General features: G+C 38.1%; 1 protein-coding gene across 1 annotated transcript; it reads right to left on the reverse strand.

Annotated features, from left to right (window-relative positions):
* Positions 1-4516: 4516 nt before the first annotated feature.
* On the reverse strand, positions 4517-24863 carry LOC125240861 (phosphoglycerate kinase). Its single transcript, XM_048149001.1, has 10 exons — positions 24703-24863; positions 24423-24626; positions 24035-24261; positions 23255-23372; positions 22643-22781; positions 21588-21722; positions 20793-20914; positions 18940-19040; positions 5356-5454; positions 4517-4724 (listed from the first exon to the last, which is right to left on the reverse strand). The coding sequence occupies exons 1-10, from the start codon at positions 24762-24764 to the stop codon at positions 4684-4686; spliced, it is 1248 nt and encodes a 415-aa protein (XP_048004958.1). The 5' UTR covers positions 24765-24863; the 3' UTR covers positions 4517-4683.
* Positions 24864-25479: the final 616 nt, after the last annotated feature.

The following is a 25479-nucleotide window of genomic DNA, read 5'->3' on the forward strand; positions in this document are numbered from 1 at the left end:
ATCAGAAAAGTAGAACTCTATAAAGACTTTCTAGGAAAATTGTTTCGAACTTGATAAGTTCAGTAGTTTTTGAGAAAAATACGGAAAACTACGGAACCCTACACTGAGCGTGGCCCGACACGCTCTTGGCCGGTTTTTTTGTGTATTATAGGTATATATGTTATGGACCAAGTGATAAATTGGGCATTATACATAATGCCCGGGCATTATGAATAATGCCCATTGTGAGTGGGCAGTTTGATAATAACTATTCAAATAATTACATTGCCCGGGCATTATACATAATGCCCATCCTCTGTTGGGCAAAGTAATAATAACACATCGGAAAGTTGAATTTTGCCCGGGCATCCTATGTTGGGCAAAATGATAATAACATATTGAATAGCTGAATTTTGCCCGGGCATTATACATAATGCCCATCCTATGTTGGGCAAAGTGATAATAACATATTGTATAGCTGAATTTTGCCCGGGCATTATACATAATGCCCATCCTCTGTTGGGCAAAGTGATAATAAAATAACATATCGAATAGCTAAATTTTGCCCGGGCATTATACATAATGCCCATCCTCTGATGGGCAAAATAATAATACCACACCGGATAGCTGAATTTTGCCCGGGCATTATACATAATGCCCATCCTCTTTTGGGAAAAGTAATAATAACACACCAAATAACTGAATTTTGCCCAAGAATAGACATTTTATAGACATTTTTTTATTTTATTTACACAAAGAAAATTACACAGTATGAGCATCCATACTAATATTATAAATGGGAAAGTGTCATAACGCCGGCGGCCTGCTGAACGGATCACCGGAAACTGGCTACCGCAGTCTCACCTCTCGACAACCTTTCAGCCACTCTTAAGTGTTGCTCTGTTGTCGCACCGTGTGTGCGCCCGTTTTGCAGGGCCCACTCAATGAGTTGGCAAGTCACCTCCTGTCTTTTACAATTGTGAGACTTATTGTCACGGCAGGTATCCGATAGTCTCCTCCCATAGCCTTTTATCCAGTTCATCCAACTTACAAAACAATAACCCATGACTTTAGCTCCCATCGTAGCACAAAAGACAGTGTTGCACTGCAATAGTCTTTGCATCTGGCTCCCCCATATCATATACTTAGACATGGGGACAGACATTTGTTTCGTAGGTATGACCCTTTCTTGCTAGGAGAGGGATAAGATAACACTTTTGTGCCAAAAACCAATTGTTAATAAACTTAGATGATGAACTAGCTCTGCAGAATGCCCCCACAAACATTGTGCCGCGGTAGGCGATAATGTGATAAAAAATGGTGTTCAGGCAAACTTGTGAAACTTATTATCAAATTGCCCAACAATCACGTAGCAGTATCTAATGCCCGGGCAATGTGATAAAAAATGGCGTTCAGGCAAACTTGTTAAACTTATTATCAAATTGCCCAACAATCACGTAGCAGTATCATAATGCCCGGGCAATGTGATAAAAATAGCTTTCAGGCAAACTTGTTAAACTTATTATCAAATTGCCCAAAAATCACGTAGCAGTATCATATTTCCCGGGCAATGTGATAAAAAAATGGCGTTCCGGCAAACTTGTTAAACTTATTATTATATTGCCCAACAATTACGTAGCAGTATCATAATGCCCGGGCAATGTGATAAAAAATGGCGTTCAGGCAAACTTGTTAAACTTATTATCAATTTGCCCAATGGTCATGTAGCATTATCATAATGACCGGGCAATGTGATAAAAAATGGCGTCTAGACAATGATTAATCACTTTGCCCAATATGGCCTGGCATTATTCATAATGCCCGGGCATTATACATAATGCCCTTATTAATCACTTGGTCCATAACATATATATATATTGTATGATCTCTTATTTTTATGACGTGTTTACGAATATGATATTTCTATTCTATTCTAAAGATGTTTCTTCTAGCGCCTAAGTTTCATCGATCATTTAAAGTCATAGTGGATGAGTGGAAGTTACATCCTACCTTAGTGCAGTGATCGATTTATTATTGCAGCTAAGAATACTAGACAAGACCAATAAAGGAAGTTTTCCTAGAATAGCAAACCAAACTTAGTACCTAATCGGGTTACCCTAACTTAAACCGATAGCTCCATAGCGCCAGGACCTATGGACGGCGGTCAAACTAGTAAATACGCTTAGGAATTTAGCGCGGTCAAATTTATATCTCTAAAAATACACTGTTTTGTAAAACTGTATTACTTATTAGTATGTTACTTGGTGTTTTTCTTTTGCGAGCGGATAAAGTTACGATCCCTGCGTTCAAACTTTAAACGATTATATTTTGTTTCGCTGAATAAAAACAGATAATTCCAATTCTCCATTCTATGTACTACCAAAGACATATCGTCACTACTTTTAAAAAAATCTCCTCAAAGTTAAAACGCAGTAAGTCTATATGCATTCCATACATACTTACTACAATTTTATTTTCATTGACAGACGAAGATACAAGTTTTTTTTAAAGTAGTGACGATATGTAACTCCGTATAATAGACGGATAAAGTCTAAGAAAAAAACGTACCTCAAAGCCCTAGAGAAAAAGGTACGGTGGCCTAGATGGCGTTACACCTTTGGGGAACGCTCGGCTAGATCGCGCTAATATTAATATTTGACATTTTAACACATATCAAGCTAACAATATGGGCCAAATTGTCAAAACTGAGGTTCAAAAGTTTGTAGCTTGTGTCGAGAGATGGCAGTCTATGCGCTGTGATTACACATTTTACTTTGACAGTAGCTCTCTATAATATTCGATCCTCTTTGGTACTACCAATGATTTGAATGTTCCTGTAAAATTCTCTTACAATCATGATGGATCGCAGAGGATGTAAATAAGTAAGGAGATCACTCGCAAAACTTTACCTGACGGCGCTTCAAAAGTCTCAGATTAGCCGGGACTTAATTGCCAGGAGATCGAGTTACCTACAGGTTATTGCATCGGCCGGCACGGAGGTGCAATTTAAACTTGGGAATATTGAGACGTAGGCCGCAGGATTATTTATAGCGCTAACCTTTATTATAGGCTTATTAACTATATTTACTACTCAAAAGAAAATAAGGACCATTAAGAATTTCAGCGATTGCAGGTAGAGAGCGGATCTCAGGTAGCGATTTTTAATATGGATATGACTAGTGCAAGTTTTTAAATACATGTCATGTGGTTTATAATAAATTACATCGCACACCGCAAACTTCGCTGAATAATTAGATTAAATTAATGTTATTTTTGTAGGAAACTACAGAAAAACTAAACAGAAGTATTTTATTCTAAATAAAGGAGTTTGTATACAGGAAGCGAAATATTTTCATTTTTCTATTCTTTGAGTCATAATAGAAGTGTGCAATGCGCAGACGAAATAATAAAGAAGAACTTAAATAAAAAAGCTATTTAAAAAATTAACAAACTGTTCGTTTATTTATTATCATCATAATATTTGCCCAATATTCACAAAAGCATCAAAAAGGGTTTTATTTTTATGTTCCGATATATTTTTTTTGTAGGAAAAATAATAAATGATGCGATAAGTCATATCCATATTAATATTTAAATCGCTACCTGAAATCCGCTCTCTAATTGCAGGAATACTAATTTCATGTTTATTCAAATATTGGAAACTATTGACTACTTATTTAAATTTTATTAGTCTTACTAGGAACCAAACCTTTGTTTTATTGATTTTGAAAAGTTATACAGGGTGGTTTCTGAAAACTGCAGGGTATTAATGGAATATTGGGTGGTTGCTACCTTTTCCGGCCACTAAAAATTCTGTCGTCCACGGATTTGTGAAATTAATACTGGAACGTAATATAGAAATATAGGCTTTTGGATTTCCAGTTTTTCTTATAATTCAAGTTAAAAAGGGTAGCCCCTTATGCACTTTCCAATATTGCATTTTAAAAGCCCAAAATATTTTTTTTCGCGATTTTTTTTTTGTTGACATCAGAAATGTAGTCCTGTTTTTACGTTACGCTTTTCATGTAGCATTCAAAACACTTATTTTCTTTTGAGCAGTATATTTAACATACCTATGTTCCTACATGCATGCGTGCATGTGTGTATGTACCTACCTGCATGCATGGGGGACTCATCACCATCATCCTCCTTGCGTTATCCCGGCATTTGCCACGCCTCATGGGGGCCTGGGGTCCGCTTTAACAACTAATCCCAAGATTTGGCGTAGGCACTAGTTTTTACGATAGCGACTGCCACCTGACCTTCCAACCCGAAGGGGTAACTAGGTGTTATTGGAATTAGTACGGTTTCCTCACGATGTTTTCCTTCACGGAAAAGCGACTGGCAAATATCAAATGACATTTCGCACATAAGTTCCGTAAAAACTCAATATATAATTATATTTCTTCCGAACACAAAGGTACGAGCCGGGGATCGAACCCGCGACCTCCGAATTGAAAGTCGGACGCTCTTACCGCTAGGCTACCAGCGCTGCGTGCAGCGTGGGGGACTGTGGGACATATTATTAAAAAAGTAATAATTTGTAGTGGAACTTTATTACTCAAAGTAATATATTATGCTTTACAAACATGGCCTGCTATCACTTTTACATAACATACAATCAACAACTACTATAAACGTACATATATAATTTCGAAGTGATTACATTGCAACAATATATTAAATAATAAATAATGAACTAGTTTATGCGTCGGAGAGAGCGGCAACGCCCGGCAGTACTTTACCTGCAATCATGGAATGAATAAGTTAACTACACAATGTTACATTGCTTTATTACATACATGAACGTTTCAAATTGACCCGATTTCTGTGATACTATTTATTTTAAAGTGATTATAAGAACGGCGTAACTATACTAACAAGGTATATTAGGTACTAGAAACAACTAAACGGAACAAACAACAATCTACTAAAAACATATACGATAGTAATGAGCTCATAATACAGGATTTATAGAATATAATAAGTTAACTTGGATTATTAGAAGGAATCAGCATCAAGTAGGAATATTTAGTAACATAACAAGATTCAAAAGACCCCGTCACAGTATTTACATACAATTTCAAAAACTAAATTCGGATAATTTAAACGACAGATAGCCTCATGAACACCATTGTGCCTGTGTATCTCCTTTGAGACAGTGTGGAGTGTAGAGAGGTGTTTGTTACCTGTTTTGTTTGGTGCTCGCGAGTGATAGACATCGGTGTCGTTTACATATCAAATGGGTGTTTGACAAAAAGACACGTTCGCCAAGCGTCGGGATGCCGTGTTTTTAATTGAGGGATATTTGGCATAATTATATTTGATGCTTGTGACAAGGGGGCTAGATTGGACTGGATGTAATTGTCGACTTACCCTCAAGCAGTTCCAGCGAAGCACCGCCGCCAGTAGACACGTGGGAGACTTTGTCTTCTGTGCCCCATTTAGCGCAGCAGGTAGCCGTGTCACCTCCGCCTTTAAACAAAATACATTCATTCATATAACAAATAATGAAAATGTACAAGTACACAAATAAAGCCTATGACGGCTATGACTGAAATGTAGAAGCTTAATGGACTTATCCAATTCCGACGGATGGAAATCCATCAATCTAATTTCTTATAGCAACGCTACGTAAATATTTCTAACAGGTGTAAAAATAGACTACCTTGATGTCGTCAAAAAACTAACAGCGAGTTAATTTTTGTTAATAACTTACGCTAATTGGAGGGACCCAAATTCTGAAAATGCCCTTGTACCATAATTTCAACCGCCTGATTTGCCGCCCACTCAGTAAAGCAGTAGGCCTAGCACATGATGGCCGCGAGAGTATGTCGCCACGAGATAGATGACACGTCTTTGTCTAATTGTATTAATGACATAAGGACAGGTAGTCTATCTCGCGGCCATCATGTGCTAGTTAGGCCTGCTGCTAGGAATGTCATCATCATGTTGTACCATAATCGATTGCAAGAATAGCAAAAATATTTAGGTACCTAGTTATGTAACATTAAATTATAGTCATTCAGTTCAAATTCTAACCAAAGTCACGAAAAATCGGCGTTGTTATATGGTTTTCTTTTATGCACATATATCTAACCCATAACTATTAAATATCTGGGCGATCGAGCATTCCTCGGAGTTCTATTGTATTACCTCTATCGTGTTTTAAATGAAAACTGGAAAATTACTAAGACTAAGCTAGATCGATTTTTCACCCCCGTATACCCCTATATAACAAACTTCTGCGAAATCTTTAGAGCTGTATCCGAGATCGCCGATATCTATAAATAAATATACAAGAATTGCTCTTTAAAGGTATTTTAAACAATATCTTTTTTCAGCCCTTTTTTCCTAGAATAATGGTGCCGACAGTGGTGTGTACATTTTTTCACCTTATTCCTACGAGTTAAGGTGAAGAAATGTACAGATATTAATGAACTCGACTGTACGAAGTATGGAACCCGCCGCTATATGAAAACACAGCTAAAAGCTCAAACGAAACCCGAGCTTAGAGATTTAATTCGTTTTATTTACTTAGACATAATTCATAAAATTCATTTGTATGCACAAACTTGCAAACAAAAAGAGCACATCTAAGTGAACATAGGTACGTTCCGCCGGAGGTATAACCTAGTTAGATGTAAATGTCACCGGGTGAACACACCCTTTAATTACAACTATCTTGAAGAATAAATACTTTCATTCAACTTAATTAGTGGAAAGTCTCGACGAGTCAGAAAAATCCGCAGCTCACTTCCCGTCCAACAGGTACTCGAGCCCCTACCGTGAGTTTGTTGACGGATTTTAATGTATCTCGATATCGTGAACGCCACGGATAAAGATGTTGATTGTACGGCAACAAGGAATAGCGACGACCGGTTACTAATAACAATCAAACTTTACATATTCGGGCATTTTCACAAAGATTCAAAAACTTTTTTTTCTAAAATAGGTAAATTTAATGTTTGTCCTACTCAAAATTACGAGCCCTTTTCATCCTACTAGGCGGAAAAAAACGTCCAAAAATTTTTTTCTACTTATACAGCGGTTACAAAGTGGAAAGTAAACATAAAAATTTTGGGACCATTTTTTTGTCTCTTGTTTTTGTCCTAGATCGAAAGGGATCGTGATTCTGAGTAGGAACAACATAAAATTTACCTACCTTAGAAAACATATTTTCGGTGATTGTTCTCGCGAAAATGTCCCATTCCCGTGACGTATCGAGTATATCGTATTTTAAACTTTTGAAATCCGTAAAGACAGATAAATTCTAAGACAAAATGTACCTCGGAACTATCAAGAGAAATGTACGGTCGCCTAGATGGAGCTATACTCCTTTGGTTGATTCTCGGCTAGATGGCGCTTTAATACATATTAAGTTAAAAATCTGGGCCAAATTGTCAAAACTGAGGTTCAAAAGTTTTAAAGCTGTGTCGAGAGACGGCAGTCTATGCACTGTGACTACACATTTTACTTCGACAGTAATTTTATTCTCTAAATACTCGATCCGCGATCGTCTTTGCTCATAGTAAAGTCTCTGTAGGTTAAATGTAGCCTTTGGTGAGAGCCAGGTAATTAGGGGTAGGAATGAGTGTTTCGCAAAAGCGCTGAAGTGCAAAAGTAATTCTGTGAAACAGGTAACTGGGGCAGGTTTTATGAAAGCTTGTCACTTAAACAAGCGATGTTTTTAATGAGGAACGGGTGTTATAAGTTCGACATAAGTGTACAAGCTGCTTTTATGTAAACCTAACTCAATTAAAATTTGACTCGTCCATGGTTTAAAAAAAAACATCACAGTAAATACCAAGAAATGGCATGGATTAATGTGTAGATTTACTTTACTCCAAAGACCTATATAACTTCGTAAAGACCGATAAAGTCTAAGAAAAAACGTACCCCAAAACCATACAGAAAAAGGTACGGTAAGCTAGATTGGCAATACACCTTTGGGGTACGCTCGGCTAGATGACGCTAATATTAATATTTGACATTTTAAAACATATCAAGCTAAGAACATGGGCCAAATTGTCAAAACTGAGGTTCAAAAGTTTTAAGCCGGTTCGAGAGATGGCAGTCTATGCACTGTAATTACACATTTTACTTTGACAGTCATTCTCTATAATACTCGATCCTCTTTGCTTTACTCATACGTGTCCGTCTATGTGTGAGTTCTACATATTCTGTCTGATAGTATCGATTTGGACATTTTCGATTTTGTCATTTTCCTTCATTCGGTCCAATCATATCAGATTAACTTGTACGTATTCCATCGTACAATACAATCAATTTATGTGGCGACGTTTATCGCCCTAGCGTGCGTAGCTGAATGCACAAAAGCTCACGAAACGCTCACGATAATATTTCTTTCGTAGCTATCTATCTCTATCGCTCTTGCGTATTGGCGCGACAGAGCCAGACTACTGTGCAGCTTTTCGATGGCGTTTCGTTTCGCAGAAATGCCATTCGGCTACGGGGCCAGAACTGGGTACCCTAGTCACAATCGCTGTCGACTCGTAAGCGTACCTCGTAGCTAGTATTCCTGTCGCTCTTCTTTAGTGGCGTCAACGATTAACATAAGGAATGGAATGCTTTTCATCATATTAATTAATCTCTGATCTCTGACCAACACATAAGAACTAATAAGTTTTTTGCAAAAATTTAATTTTTGCACAAGCTTTTATCGTCGACTGTACCTTTCTTTCAACAGTCATCTACTACTCTTCGAGACGTTTCTAAAAACCCCTTACTCGATGGGGATACGACGTTTCATAACAGAGTTCCTATGACCATATTTCTGCTCCATCATCAGATCAGCTCCATGACACCATAATATTGGATTATCACGTGATTTACATATATTATGTGTATTTCCCCGATTTGAACAATATTTCAGCTCAATCAGAAACCGCCCGAACCACCTCTCAATCTTTGTCACCACATCTACATCCACTCCACACTTCTCTCTTATCACGCTATTTCTGATCCTATCACTCAACTTCACACCAGTGGGCTCAATTTTTAGCTTCTAATCGAAACCGGGAAGTTTTTAGCACGCACACTAACATACTAATAAGGCAAGTTGAATAAAAGCTTGTAAAAAGGATAAAATGTATATGGGATTTATTGACATTTACACAGTATATTTATTCCTTTTTAAATTTCCTAAGTTTACCTACGACTTACTAGCCCGCTTAAGGGGCATCCCAGAATCTCGCTTACGACATGCTTGTATGGCAGCTATATCAATCAAATCCGTAAAGCTCGAGAAAATACTGCCAATTGGTTAACCAAGCCATGAAAAGTTCTCAGACACAACTTCGTCTTTTAGCACCTTCAGAAGTATTAGAAGTAGGGATGTACCGACTATTGATTTGGCCGACTAGGCCGACTAGTCGGCGCTTGGGTGGCCGATTAGTCGGCTAGTCGGCCAGAACATAATTTTCGATAAATTCACATTTTGAATGTCATTTTTGGTCCTTCGTTCGCGCTTTTCATGATTTTTTACAGATGTTCAAAGGTTCATGACAATATTTATATACATTTTCCATTTTTAACAACCGGCTTGGCTTAGTGGGTAGAGTAGTGATCCTGCCTATGAAGTTGATTCCCAGGTAGGAAATTTATTTCTGTGGTGATAACAGATATTTATTGTTTTGACAAAAAAGGAATTACTAATAGCTACATAATACAACCATAATTTTCAGCTGGTAATTTAATTTTGTACTGTTTTTCTATCACTAATGAAGTGCCGACTAATCGGCCCTAGTCGGTACATCCCTAATTAGAAGAATTGCATGTCGCAAGCGCCATTTTCGTGGAATGCTCTTAATACTAAGTATATTTAAATATAACTTAGTTACAGAGCAGTTTTTCTTTGCTTTGTGAATTCGTAGTAAACTAACTAGTTCTGTCTCTGTAACTTGGTTACAAACTTTTCTGCATAATAAATATGCTGGCCACTTAAAGTTAGTTGTTACCTATTTTCTTTTTTCTAGCAATTGGGTCAGCTGTTCCGCTAATTAACGTAGAAATGAAACTTGAAACAGTAGTCCCTGAGCGCGGTGGTTAATTTGATGGAATTTGAAAATAAATATGTACTTAATTACCGCGACTGCTAGCTATGTTACATACATGTCTTTATGTAAGTAGAAGTACCTACTGTCTCGTTAACCCGTAGAAAAGAACATACTATACTCGTAGTACTAGGTAGCGTATCGTGGTTATCTCTCTGTCGCACTTCTTATTCTTGTGACAGAGCTAGTAGCTAATTGCGTTTCGTTCGCCATAGAACGTGAATGATTGTAACTTTGGCTAGGTCACCCCTTCGCCCCAGCCAGCAAGCGGATGCCCTAAGGGCTCATTTTTACTTAGGTACATAACCCTGAAATAGTACATTACGATACAAGTGCGTAAAAAAGGAAGTTCGAAACGAGTGGCGATAAATTAAAACACGACCGAAGGGAGTGTTTTAAATCGACACGAGTTACGAATTTCCTTTTCGCACGTGTATCGTACGACGTTTTTCAGTACAGATGAGCCTCCAAAGTTTCGACCTACCATATAATGAACCACTTCTCGCACTAGTGCGTAAAAAAAACACCGTCTGTCGTGTTATAATTTATCGCCACTCGTTTCGAACTTCCTTTTTTATGCACTTGTATCGTAATGTACTAAGTATAAATTTACGAGCCAACTTACCATTTACTCCGCTATACGCGAATAAGCAACTTATTTTTCAGTTATTGCCTATTTATGAGATCTCAATGTCGAAATATGTTTCGTAAAATAACTGAACGAAGACAAATTGACAGGTCTTAAAATTGTATTTACAGCATTTGCCAGCGAACGTATTCTGAAACTGATGCTGTATGAAAATGGTGTCACATTTTTCTTCTCTATGTTTAAATTTAGGTACATTATACTATACCTAATAAACAAACCTAATAAAGTCATACACATGTTTTCCCATACAAACCACATGTTTTATAACCAATCAAATTCAGCCTCCACAGCTTCCATAGTAATACAAATACAGGTAGGTAACTAAATACGTGCCGTGTAGTGCCGGCATCAGAGAATTAATAGCACCACCCCGTCTCATCGCTTGGATATTAAGGCGACTAAAGATAACATTACGTTACGAGCGACCTTGGCTGCGCCGCCGAGCCGCTCCGGAGGCAGTATGGTCGCACTGCCCGCTCGCACAGGTTGACAAAATGGCGACGTTTACCGTTAAAAACGACGAGTTTTGGGATTTGATATACGCATCGGTTCTGGACGTGTATAATGAATTAATTTTATACATCTTTGATGATAGTAAGAGCAACATTACTTCATCATCCTCTTCTCCGTTCTCTATCAGTCTCTTCAGGAGTTCTCGATTTCTTTTATTTATATTGTCTTATATAGTTAATATTCGATACACGACTGGAATGCGCAACTTGTTAGCACTGAGTTCTCTTTGACTACTGGTCGTGGCAGTCGCTGCCTGAAAGCTTATGTCAGCGCCGCACAGCAGCGACAATGGGCCCCGGCAGCTGGTCACCTCTGCCGGGTCGCGAGTCGCGACTGCTGGGATCCGAACGTTACCTTTAACCTTTCGTATGCGTCTGTCAAAAAATTGTCATTAATATATTAGTCATAATAACTACATGTTAAAGTTGAAACAATATGGAGCAGATCTGCTCCTAAGCATACGAGAGGTTAAGGGAAAACTGTTGGCGGCAGATCAACAAGGCTCGCCCGAGTCGCCCGTTACCTTTGCGAGGTCCTTGCTCACGAAATCTGTGCACGCCGCCACAATTTAAAAAAAAAACGCTATGTTACATTTTAACAACAGAATCAGCCACTCCTTGTATCAATTTTCAAAGCTTATTTGTTCTGAAGCCGCGATGTTCACAAATTTGCCAATCCAATTGTAATAAAATTGAGGTTCTAGTCAGAAATAGAGTCTGGGTGGTTTATACTGCTGTATCCTACCTAGTCTGTGTCAATTATTTAAATCATTATGACTCGAAACACGGGCTTGGATCGAATAGTCTCGCAAGAAATGCCTCGCTATAGTCGCTAATTAAAGTAATAATTAATTTCTGATAATGTGTTCTAAAAAAGCACTATGTCTTTTAGAAATTCTTCTGTCTGAACTTGCAGTACCTTAGTTCTAAATTTGTGGTCGGGGAGGTTTTTACGAGCGCGAGCGCTGCCAATAGCCAGTTAAAATAAAACATCGTCTGACGTGACCGACATTTATTACTGGCCGGGGCAAGATCCGAGAAGACTCAGGACTATGCATGTGCCTTTAAATAGGGATGGGAATTAAAAGTGCCTCAACATCTTTAGGTATATAACAAGTTACAAACAAACCGCAACAAATGCTTAAGCATTTGAATCGGACAAGTATATTATTGAAGTCAATTTTAACTCTATGTCGCAAAACTAAAAGAAATTTTACTACCATAAGCGGAAAATTAAGAGCGCTATGACAAAAAAAGGCGATATATTGTAAAATGCACAATATTTATCGACAAAATTGTACACTTTACTCATACTAAAAGACAGTGAAAGTACTTGTTTCAGTTAGAACATCTTATTAACTGTCGGTTAAATAAAAAACATATGAAAAAAAAAGCTTTTTCAATTAGTAATGATTGTTTTTCTGATGCTCGTTTAGGAAAAACCGCGTGAAGCACAGAATTCGGAGCTCTTATTATGTACAATTTGATAAGATCACTCTCATAAATGAGGTAAATTTAAGTTCCAAATATCTTGTACTTAAGGCCCATTAAACAATATTTATCATTTAATCCTTTGAAATTGAGAAATTGAAAGTAAAACGAACTCAATTTTGTCTTGAAAATACATCGAAACAAGTGATCATTTCTCCGAAAATCTACATGTTATCGAAGTTATTTTAGTATATAAATAATCTGCACAATGTGCTTAAACTGCTGTTATCCATTTGTCGTTATAATATTTTATCATGATTTTTTGCCAATTTTTTGAAAACTAGCCTTCCTGTCGCTATTTTACCGGCGACGGACGCCTGCGATTTCAGTGCCGCGCCGGAGCTCGAGGAGGTAAGACGTATGTCACTTTGGTCTCCGAGTTTTCATCGCAAACGTCGAGAATATTTATTGTTGTGTGGGTCGGACGCCTTGTTTCTACACTTTCTACACGGGCTATCCTCGCATTGTGTGTGTGTAAACAGCGACCAACGAATTTGATCCTAGATCCGTAAATATTTGCTTTTGTAATACTTTGTTATGTTTAAATGTTAAAGTATTACAACGTTGTGATGATAAAAATGTGAAAATTACAATACGGTCAAGATGATAAGACACATCAAGATGGTACTCGGGATCTGATGATGGAGCCAGAAGGTGGTCACCAGTACCAGTGAACCATGTAAGTAAACGACTTCGTGTTTAGGCTCGTTGGGTTCGTCTCAACAAGACCTTTGACAAGAGGTGGTACTCAGGGTCTGATGATGGAGCCAGATGGTGGTCACCAGTACCAATGAACCATATAACTAAACCCAGAGATGGGGAAATCGTAATCGATTCCGGATTACACGATTACTTGATTTTACTTTGTAATCTGACACTACTGGGTGTCAGATTACTTGTAATGTAATCAAGTGAAACGGTAAATTACCATTACATGTAAAGGAATCACTAATCATCTATACAATCATTACTATTACCAATAATTCGGAATCATAGTCGATTCAAAATAACTGAAATTATTGACTTGATTACTTTCAGATTACGAATATGTAGTACCTCAGATTGCTGACTGTCACTTTGACACAAAAGTCGTCATGGGTGTCGTAAAATAGGTTTTAGGAGGTGCTGATTCCAAAATTAATGACTAATGTTCAATCTGACATTGCTGACTGTCACTCTGACACAAAAGTCGTCATGGGTGTCGTAAAATAGGTTTTAGGGGTGCTGATTCCAAAATGAATGACCAATTTGGAATCTGACATTGCTGACTGTCACTTTGACACAAAAGTCGTCATGGGTGTCGTAAAATAGGTTTTAGGGGGTGCTGATTCCAAAATTAATGACCAATGTGGAATCTGACATTGCTGACTGTCACTTTGACACAAAAGTCGTCATGGCTGTCGTAAAATAGGTTTTAGGAGGTGCTGATTCCAAAATTAATGACTAATGTTCAATCTGACATTGCTGACTGTCACTCTGACACAAAAGTCGTCATGGGTGTCGTAAAATAGGTTTTAGGGGGTGCTGATTCCAAAATTAATGACCAATGTTCAATCTGACATTGCTGACTGTCACTTTGACACAAAAGTCGTCATGGGTGTCGTAAAATAGGTTTTAGGGGGTGCTGATTCCAAAATTAATGACCAATGTGGAATCTGACATTGCTGACTGTCACTTTGACACAAAAGTCGTCATGGGTGTCGTAAAATAGGTTTTAGGGGGTGCTGATTCCAAAATTAATGACCAATGTTCAATCTGACATTGCTGACTGTCACTCTGACACAAAAGTCGTCATGGGTGTCGTAAAATAGGTTTTAGGAGGTGCTGATTCCAAAATTAATGACCAATGTTCAATCTGACATTGCTGACTGTCACTTTGACACAAAAGTCGTCATGGGTGTCGTAAAATAGGTTTTAGGGGGTGCTGATTCCAAAATTAATGACCAATGTTCAATCTGACATTGCTGACTGTCACTTTGACACAAAAGTCGTCATGGGTGTCGTAAAATAGGTTTTAGGGGGTGCTGATTCCAAAATTAATGACCAATGTTCAATCTGACATTTCTGACTGTCACTCTGACACAAAAGTCGTCATGGGTGTCGTAAAATAGGTTTTAGGAGGTGCTGATTCCAAAATTAATGATCAATGTTCAATCTGACATTGCTGACTGTCACTCTGACACAAAAGTCGTCATGGGTGTCGTAAAATAGGTTTTAGGAGGTGCTGATTCCAAAATTAATGACCAATGTTCAATCTGACATTGCTGACTGTCACTTTGACACAAAAGTCGTCATGGGTGTCGTAAAATAGGTTTTAGGGGGTGCTGATTCCAAAATTAGTGACCAATTTGGAATCTGACATTGCTGACTGTCACTTTGACACAAAAGTCGTCATGGGTGTCGTCAAATAGGTATCCGGAGGTGTTTGAAAACTAATGACCAATTTGGAATCTGACACTGTTGACTGTCACTTTGACACAAAAGTGATCATGGGTGTCTTCAAATAGGTTTTCATGGGTACTGATCTCAATATTAATGATCAATTTGGAATCTGACATTGCTGACTGTCACTTTGACATAAAAGTCGTTATGGGTGTCGTCAAATAGGTTTCCTTTCCAGGGGTACTGTGCAATGTCAGGTTCCAAATCGGTCATTACTTTTTAAATCATTTCATTAATTTTGGAATCAGTGCCCCCTAAAAACTATTTGACTACACCCAGGATTCCTTTTGTGTCAAAATTACAATTAGCACTGTGAGATTCCAAAATAGTCGATAATTTTGGAATCAGCACCCCCGGAAACCTTTTTGAAGACACCCATGACGACTTTTGTGTCAAAGTGACAGTCAGCAATGTCAAGATTCCAAATCGGTCATTAATTTTCAAATCAGCACCTACGGAAACCTATTTGACGACACCCATGACGACTTTTGTGTCAAAGTGACAGTCAGCAATGTTAGATTCCACATTAGTCATTATTTTTGGAATCAGCACCCCCTAAAACCTATTTTACGACACCCATGATGACTTTTGTGTCAAAGTGGCAGTCAGCAATGTTAGATTCCACTTTGGTCATTAATTTTGGAATCAGCACCCCCTAAAACCAATTTTACGACACCCATGACGACTTTTGTGTCAAAGTGACAGTCAGCAATGTCAGATTCCACATTGTTCATTAATTTTGGAATCAGCACCCCCGCAAACCTATTTGACGTCACCCATGACGACTTTTGTGTCAAAGTGACAGTCAGCAATGTCAGATTCCACATTGGTCATTAATTTTGGAATCAGCACCACCTAAAACCTATTTTACGACACCCATGACGACTTTTGTGTCAAAGTGACAGTCAGCAATGTCAGATTCCACATTGTTCATTAATTTTGGAATCAGCACCCCCGCAAACCTATTTGACGACACCCATGACGACTTTTGTGTCAAAGTGACAGTCAGCAATGTCAGATTCCACATTGGCCATTAATTTTGGAATCAGCACCCCTAAAACCTATTTTACGACACCCATGACGACTTTTGTGTCAAAGTGACAGTCAGCAATGTCAGATTCCAAATCGGTCATTAATTTTTAAATCAGCACACCCGAAAACCTATACTCGTGGTATATGCATTTGAAATGTGAAAGTGAAAATGCTAGAATGACATGTAAACCACGAAGTTGTATAGTCATATTGTTCATTGGTATTGGTGACCACCATCTGGCTCCATCATCAGACCCTGAGCACCACGTTGAAGTAATTAGAATTGTATTTGTCTTATTTTATCATCATATTAATATAATTATACTTTAATACTTATCATATAACAAAAGCAAATATTTAGGATGGGATCTACTTTTATAATTATTACTTTAATTTTTTAAATAAATTTTAACATAATTGATATTATTTCGCGCTATATTCTCGTATTTTCGTACAAAATAATGTTTATTAGAAACTAAAAGTTTATATCGAGATAGTAGATTGTGGTTGTTATCAAAATTCCATAGAAAGGATCAAGATTGTTTTGTCCATTATTGTAGTGCGAGCGAGTGATAAGACGTGCTAGAAAGGGTCGGCATATTGGGCTCGCGCGGCGGGTAAAATACCTAATTTCGCCCGACGCCGAAATGTTATAACGCTCTTAAGTGGCTGTAATTGGGCTTGTACTACAGAACTATGCAGATTATACCCTTATTCATAAACGTTTATTTAAGTTCATAAAACGCTATTAATCCTTACTCCCTTTCTGATGTATTGGTATGATGGAAAGCGACAAATAATTATTATCGACTTGTGAACTTCAGTAAGCGTTTAAGAATAAGGAAAATGGTATAAATGTTCTGTCCCATCTACATAAAAGTCACAAAACTACTTTATACCTAATGTTACTAGTTATTTTTATTTCCCTATATTTCTCTAACGGTGGCAAATGCAGAAGTAAATGTATTTAAACTCTCGATGTTCACAGTAGCCTATCAAAGCTCAATGACAAGATTAAGGGCAAAGTCAGGATGTGTAGCAAAACTTCAATTCGGTTTCCTCTTGACTCAACTAACAAGCTAATAACATAGAATCAACTTGGGAAGAGCGCGCGATGCCATGCCTCTGTAACGACGTTACGAACTAATGTAATATCGGACAGCGTGTTCGGAATTTTAAATTGCCAGCGAATCGGTAAACATTGTCGATAAGATAACAGTATTACATTTTTTATTGTGGAATTATAATTGACAAATAAAGTAAAGTAAGGACCTGATATTTAATATGAAATGTTTTGTGGGTGTTGAGAGCCGTCGAGTCGAGTGTCGCTTCAATTCACCTGACACATCGAAGCGAGCTAAATTCTAATTCCATGACATTAATACACTAAATACGAGTACTCAGCATATTAACATACACATTTGACTAACCTAACAATGGCTAAATTACATATTAATACGCAACAAATATGTATCCATACTATAAATTATAAATGAGAAAGTGTGTGTATCTGTTTGTTTATCCGCCTTTCACGGCAAAACGGAGTGACGAATTGACGTGATTTTTTTAAGTGGAGATAGTTGAAGGGATGGAGAGTGACATAGGCTACTTTTTGTCTCTTTCTAACCCCCCACTTCCCTAATATGGGGGGGGGGGGGGGTTGTATGGAGCTCGAATTTAACGCGTGCGAAGCCGCAGGCAAAAGCTAGTAAAGTAATATGTAACACAACTAACGCGAGGAGTGTACTAAGGCTTCATTTGAACACGATATGCATTTGATGGGCTGGCTGAACTGTATGTTGCCTCAACAGTCCGCAATGTAACTAAAATCGTATTCGAGTTCGCGCGCCGTATTAATGGGCCAGACTTTCTAAGGATATGCGAGATACGAGTATTATTCTATGAAGTTACGTACTGATGGCTGTGGTGCTGTTGAAGGCGGTTTTCATCACGCCATCCATGACTGCCTAACGGCCCAGCCACGACATTGGTGGAGCGGCCACCATACGTGCGAATGGAAAGTCCCATCGCTGTGTCTCACTCCAATCTATGGCCGCCGCTCACCGCTGTCACACCTCGGACACTGGCGATCAAATGGACGCAATAACGTTCCAATCCATCTGAAATTGTCATTGAAATGAGAGACTTTTGTTTTTCATACAAGGTCTAAAACTCAATTTCATGTGGATTGGAACGTTATTGCGTAACGACGTCCATTAATATATGAAAGAGGCGTTCCTAGCACACATTCAAAGATCGTGTAGGTGAACGCGTATCAAGCTTGTATGAGTGAGATGTGACAGGTCGACTGGTCGCCTTTTTGACAGGCCGGATGCCCTAAGGGCTCATTTTTACTTAGGTACATAACCCTGAAAATTATTTTTTTTACAGGTCGACTGGTCGCCTTTTTGACAGGCGGTAACTGTGAGCTAACCGAGAGTGGGTGGGCGGAACTTTCAGCGGGGAGCAGGAGTGGCCATAATGTACGATAGTACTATTTCTTATACTGTGCCGCTGTCGCGCTTAGACCAATGTCGTGGCTGAGCCGTAGTGCCGCCGGCGAACTTCTTGAACACGAACGCAAACATACATAAGGCGTCATCCATATATTACGTCACAGTGTAAGATACTAAATGTGACAATCCCTGTTAAAGGGATACAAAAAAGCGTGACATAGGGGGGAGGAGTCATGAAATTTGGTGTGACGTAATATGTGGATGATCCCTAATATAAAGAGCTATTTCATGATTGTACATACCAATGATGGTAACGGTGCCGTTGACGGTTGCGTTCACCACGCCATCCATGAGCGCCTTGGTGCCGCCGGCGAATTTCTCGAACTCGAACACGCCTGCGGGTCTGCCAACAAGCGTCAAAGTTAATTACTATTACAAAAGAACGTCAATGTCTGACTTTACATTGATTTATTGTCCCAGAGCTGTAAGAACCTCTTTTTGACACATGACAGCGTCCACAAAACGTTAACTCGCGCAACCTAATGAAATTTTAAATAAAATCCTGTAATAATATTTAACAAAATCAATTACTTAAAAACAATATTTCGCTTACTTTAAACATAATCTAAGACATGTTACATTTTTGCGGATCTTCGTTAGTGAGTATTTTACGATATTAATTTATCACGCAGGATTTACTTATTATGTCATTTATCATTAATTTTTATTTTTAAACTAGTGCTATGGCAGAGTCTGTCATTTCGATTCAGATGACATTTCAGTAAGTTGACAGAAATCGTATATTTGTTTAAGCGTCTCCTTGTACATAGGGCCTAATCGATTCAACCAATTCGAAATTAATCGTTATAATTTGGCAAACGATACGTCTTAGCCACATCGCAACATACTTCAAAACAAATGTGTCAAAAATGTGAACTTACAAATCCGGGACAATAGGGTGACCACAAGCTATCGTGGATGCATAAAGCTAGCGCTCGCACGGGTGTCGCTGTAGCTAAAATCATATATCGTCGCTCATATTAATATTCGTCAACCCGGTCAACCGCTCGGAGCACCCAGGCTAGCTAGTGGATCTCTGTTTATTAATCGAGTTCGCCAATGTGGTATGGAGCTGATCAGTCCATCGCTGACCTAATTGATCGAGTTTGCTATTGAAGTAGTGTGAACTCTAAACTTTTAGTTGTAAAGTTCTGTAACTTGGTAAATTTACTATGTGGTCAGTGCTTGAATCCGATATAATTACTATTACCAAAGAGGATTGAGTATTATAGAGAGTTATTGTCAAAGTAAAATATGTAGTCACTGTGCATAGACTGCCATCTCTCGACACAAGTTAAAAACTTTTAAGCCTCAGTTTTGACAATTTGGCCCATATGCTTGTCTTGATATGTGTTAAAATGTCAATTATTAATATTAGCGCCATCTAGCCGAGCGTTCCCCAAAGGTGTAACGCCATCTACGCCACCGTACCTTTTTCTTACAGTTACATATGTCTTTGCTATTACATAGAAAAATACCGTTATAAGTCCGTTCTTTTTCATTTGTTTTGCGTTATCCGTTTTAATTTACGAGATAATAAAATTATAGAAATAAAAACTAAAAAATAAAAACGTTTCACTACTTACATCATGAGTCAATCATACGACGTCAAGAGCATACAAATAATTCGAAATATTAGGCTATTTTGAGGCTTCCTTATTCAATTCAAAATATCTTTATTCATGTAGGCCTAATTACAAGCTCTTATGAATAGTTCATTACATATATATTATGATCTTAACCGGTTTCAAGTCCTGTTACAGCGATTACAGGCACAGTGCACTAATTTTTAAAAGCCCCAATAAATTAGCATTGTGTTTTTATACGTGTTACGATTTTTGTTGCACGCTTTTAATATGCAGCATAGTTATTAGTATAGTTCCTCTAAGCACCTGTTACGTAAACCATAGTTTTAAATTGAGGGGCGGTTTGGTGCAACCGACCCTAAGAGATATATATATGTATGTGGCGACTCACCCGTAACCAGTAGATAAACTTTGCCGTAGCGATGGGCCCGGCGAAGAGCTCCCGGGACTTTGGGCCCACGTTCAGACCAAGTACCAACATACAGATAAAGGATAGCATGGCGACTCACCCGTTCCACACGATGACCTTGGCCCTAGCGATGGGCCCGGCGAAGAGCTCCCGGGACTGCGGGCCCACGTCCAGACCCATCCAGCCGTCGGGAATGCCTGATTCTACCGTGGCTGTACCAACCTAAAGATAAAGAATAGGGTTGACAAGTCGCGCTTTAATACCAACTCGAGGGTTATGTGACTCTACTCTGTATAATTGAGTAAAATCGTATGACTCAACCTCGTGTCGTAGATCAATCCGCGTACTAAAGCGATTATTCTACGAGTTTGAGTGGTAAGTCCGAACAAACGGGGTTGAGTCACACAGATGACAGGCCACAAAGCTATAAAAGGCTATCGTAATGTAGAATGTCCTATTTCAGTACAGATGGTGTTTTTTTACGCACTAGTGCGAGAAGTGGTTCATTATATGCCAGGTCGAAACTTCACAGGGCCATTTGTACTGAAAAACGTCGTACGATACACGTGCGAAAAGGAAGGTCGAAACGAGTGACGATAAATTAAAACACGACCGAAGGGAGTGTTTTAAATCGACACGAGTTACGAGTTAATGTACTATTTTTTTACAAGTCTAATCCGTTTAACATTTCAGTATTGGGCTAATGGCGCTGGCACTCGCTCTAAAAATGGGTGCTTTCATCGATCCGTAAACCGCTTTGCATGTGGCAACTATTTTGACACTTTTCTATGAGAACAGTTAAGTGTTGCTATGATAAAAAATGTTCCATCTCTACTTTTTTCCAAGCTGTAAGGTCATGATTGATCACCTGCTAAGTAAAACAATCACACCATACCTGGGCATTCTCGTCAAATTTGTCAGCGGTAACAAAGTCAACCGGCAGGTGCACTTGAACGTTGTTCTTCGCGGCCTTTTCCAGGAGCTTGACTACGATTTTAGCACCTTCTGCATCGTACAGGGAGTTTCCGATCTGAAAATTGAAAATAGTAGTAATAGTAAATTTAATAACAATGCCGAAATATAAACTTAAGCTGAGTTTAGACCTGCAAGTTATTGCTGCAAGTTTTGAGACGCAACTATAAGTAAGAGTGAGTGGCAAATATCTGCGTCTCTTTCTTGCATATACTTCTGTTTCAAAACTTGCAGCAATAACTTGCACGTCTAAACTCAGCTTTATGTACAGTGCAATGATCAAGTAACTAACAGTTACAAAATCAAACTTTATGAGTCAATTAAAATGATAACAAATGCAGTGTTCTATATTTTTTGTAACTACTATTTATCAAACTAGGATATTATTATTTTATCTTATATCTTGTTGAATCATTTACATTTAGGCACTGCTTCTTAAATTCTAGTAAGTATGTTAACAAATAATTTCGTCAGATCCATACTAATATTATAAATGGGAAAGTATGTGTGTCTGTTTGTTTGTCCGTCTTTCACGGCAAAACGGAGCAACAAATTGACGTGACGTTTTAAGTGGAGATAGTTGAAGGAATGGAGAGTGACATAGGCTACTTTTTGTCTCATTCTAACGCGAGCCTAGCCGCGGGAAAAAGCTAGTAAGAAATAATATGTAATTTCATTTGGCACTGAAGCATCCGAACAGCGATTTGTGATCATGTGATCAGGTTACCTCATCCAGCTTACATAGAGCCTAAAAGACCACCAAAGTTTATTTCTGAACACTACTTGGCATAATCCATAACTGTTGCATGTCCTAAGGCACCCCATAGGAGCACAGGGCTTCCACAAGATCCTTCCACGCCTTTCTATCTTGAGCCACCACCTTGACCTCGTCCATATTCCCTCAGATCCTTCTCTATGCTCAGCCTCCAGGATCCATAACTAGAAGACAGTATTTAAAACAAATGATTGTATACTTACAGCCATACCCTTGCTCTCTTTAAGGAAAGTGTATGCCATGCCTCCACCAATGATCATCTCATTGACTTTGTCCAGAAGGTTCTCGATGAGCTGAATCTTGTCTGCGACTTTGGCGCCACCGAGGATAGCGAGGAAAGGCCTGAATAAAATTACTTTTATTACTAAATTGTAGATAAAACGAAAACGAAGCGTAACTAACAATATTTTGTACAGTCCAGTGTTTTTCATGGCCATTTATGACCTCTCAAATTTTTTCGCAAAACCCATATCTCCATACCATATTTAACAGCTGTCTTGATTGTTTGATAAATACAATGTTTAATAAAATCATACAATTGTTTGTTTTATTAACAACCTTTTAATTTCCAATATTTTTATTTTTTTTAGTTAGAAAAAGTCAAATAAGCCTGTCATAGGTTTCTCTTAAAGTTGAACTCTGCGACCTCCCTGGATAAGTGCTGCGATCCCCCCATAGTCTACAAAGATTGTTTTGGTTCGTCCAATGATGATTCCTATATTGTAGATATTGGAGGTAGCCCATATAAATGTATTTGTACCATATTATAATTGTACATACTAAATAATAAAAATATGGTAAAAAAAATGAATTACCTTTCAGGGTTGTCAAGTGCCTTAGCAAAGTATTGCAATTCCTTCTTAAGGAGGAATCCAGAGGCGCGCTGTTCAAAACCTTCACCCATCATGGAGCTGTGAGCTCGGTGAGCAGTTCCTATTGAAAAAAAAAACAAGAAATTAGTGTATTGACACAAAAAAAATGTAAGAAATTGTGAAAGTGGATCATACACAAAATAATTTATTGTATCCACTACTAGTATTTAATATTACAACTTCTAATGAATAAAGGTATTCACGTTGGTGACATTCTGTCTTATCAAAACGCTACTTAACATGCCAAGAGTGAGCAAAATGCTGTCAGCAAAACGCTACTTAACATGCCAAGAGTGAGCAAAATGCTGTCAGCAAAACGCTACTTAACATGCCAAGAGTGAGCAAAATGCTGTCAGCAAAACGCTACTTAACATGCCAAGAGTGAGCAAAATGCTGTCAGCAAAACGCTACTTAACATGCCAAGAGTGAGCAAAAATATGAACGCTCTTAGACCTGTTGAATCAACATTTGAAGCAAACTATTTTAACCTTTCTAAAGCTGGTGCCTTCTACTGCTGTTGGCTCTCTCCCACAGAAGTTTGGGCACCCCTCAAAGGAATTATATATTATTTGCAACAGCAATATTGTCTCAATGTATAATACCATGTACTATTATCATTGATTAACTCCTTCGCTACAGCAATTATTAATAGTTTGCACAAGATTTTAACTCAGCCTCATAGTGAATATGTTAAAATCAAGTTAACAGTCAGCTTGTACTCACCAAAAGCATCATTTACATAAACATCACCCAGCTTCCTCAAGCTAGCCCGGAATGCCTTGACCTTCTCAGGGTCAGCTTTAGCCTTTGCCCCACTGGCATCCAGACCCTTGCCTTCCTCCTCAATGTGGAACCGAAGGTTTTCTAGCAAGATAACGGAGCCAGGTGCAGGGTCAGCACATGCATTCTCAACTTCTGGCCCCACACAGTCTGGGAGGAATGTGATTTCCCTGTAACATAGTAAATGTTGGTAGTAGTCGAATTATGCAAAAGGCAGAAGTTTACAGCTAAGCAGGACATAGAAATGAGATTTGAAAATATACCTATAGTTGAAATAAATAGTTAAAACTCTAACGGACAAAAAAAAATCCATTCAATAAGGAGTGTTTACCTGTTTAATAGCTTCTTCAGCTCATCTGCTACAGGTTTCAGTGTGTATTTGAGGTTGGCCTGTCCGTCCGGTCGACCCAAGTGTGACATAAGAACCACGGATTTGGAGCCTTTGTCGAGAGCATATTTAACTGTGTCCAAGGCAGCAACGATGCGCTGATTGTTGGTGATTATGCCCTCCTTCAGTGGCACGTTGAAATCAACCCTAGAATATTAAATTTATTGAGTACTTATCAAATAACTCGCCGCATTAAAACACATACAAAAAAATGACAAAATACCTGATTAAAACTCGCTTCCCCGCTAAATCAAGAGCGTCAATGCTTAGTTTCTTCAACGACATGATTTATGTGACTTGTTTTATAGTGTATTTAAAAGAAATTAATATCCTTTTTACTTTTCGGTGACTTCCACTAACAAATTTTAACCTTCAATAATGTCAAAGAGGTCAAATCTGTCAAATCTCAAATGAAGCGTTTTTCGCTATTTTTTGTATTTATCATATTTTAAGTGTGACCGTGCTTATAAGCTACATATTCACCTACTGCTCCTGCTCCTGGAAGTGCAGTAAAAACAAAAGTAGTTTTAAAAAAACGAAATTACTCCGATTTTTGAAGTGCTTTTAATGAAACAATTTAATTTGTATGAATTATCCAGATTTTTTACCATTTTATATCTGTAACGAGAATTGAGAGTAGTGATTTTATGGCTCCTCACAGACAGTCTTAAAAATTCATAATCTTAAAAAAAATTTGTATGCAATTGACACTGACAGATCTGTCAGTGTCTTGTCAGTGTCAGTTTGAACTGTCAGATTGCATACAAGTTTTTTTTAAGATTATGAATTTTTAAGACTGTCTGTGGGGAGCCTATCACTTTTGCGATAAGTTTCTGATATTAGAACCATAATTATTTTATATCAGCATTTTTCATCGATTTCTATATTACATAATTCACAATTATTAACCCAAATAAATATAAACAAACTGCTTCTAGTCTAGAATAATCTTTCTAGTAAGTGTATACCTTGCCTTACGCGTCCCACGCAGTAGGAGACG

The sequence above is a fragment of the Leguminivora glycinivorella genome, chromosome Z (genome assembly GCF_023078275.1).
Source record: "Leguminivora glycinivorella isolate SPB_JAAS2020 chromosome Z, LegGlyc_1.1, whole genome shotgun sequence".
Taxonomy (NCBI): domain Eukaryota; kingdom Metazoa; phylum Arthropoda; class Insecta; order Lepidoptera; family Tortricidae; genus Leguminivora; species Leguminivora glycinivorella.

What these genes read in the sequence shown, in the direction of transcription:
- LOC125240861 (XM_048149001.1), bottom strand. Translation starts at nt 24,764, where the DNA reads ATGTCGTTGAAGAAACTAAGCATTGACGCTCTTGATTTAGCGGGGAAG. An exon ending in AAGAGAGCAAGGGTATGGCT is followed by an intron (nt 21,723 to 22,642) that starts GTAAGTATACAA and finishes TTCAATTTTCAG; the next exon opens with ATCGGAAACTCCCTGTACGA. An exon ending in AATTTGACGAGAATGCCCAG is followed by an intron (nt 20,915 to 21,587) that starts GTATGGTGTGAT and finishes CTTTATCTTTAG; the next exon opens with GTTGGTACAGCCACGGTAGA.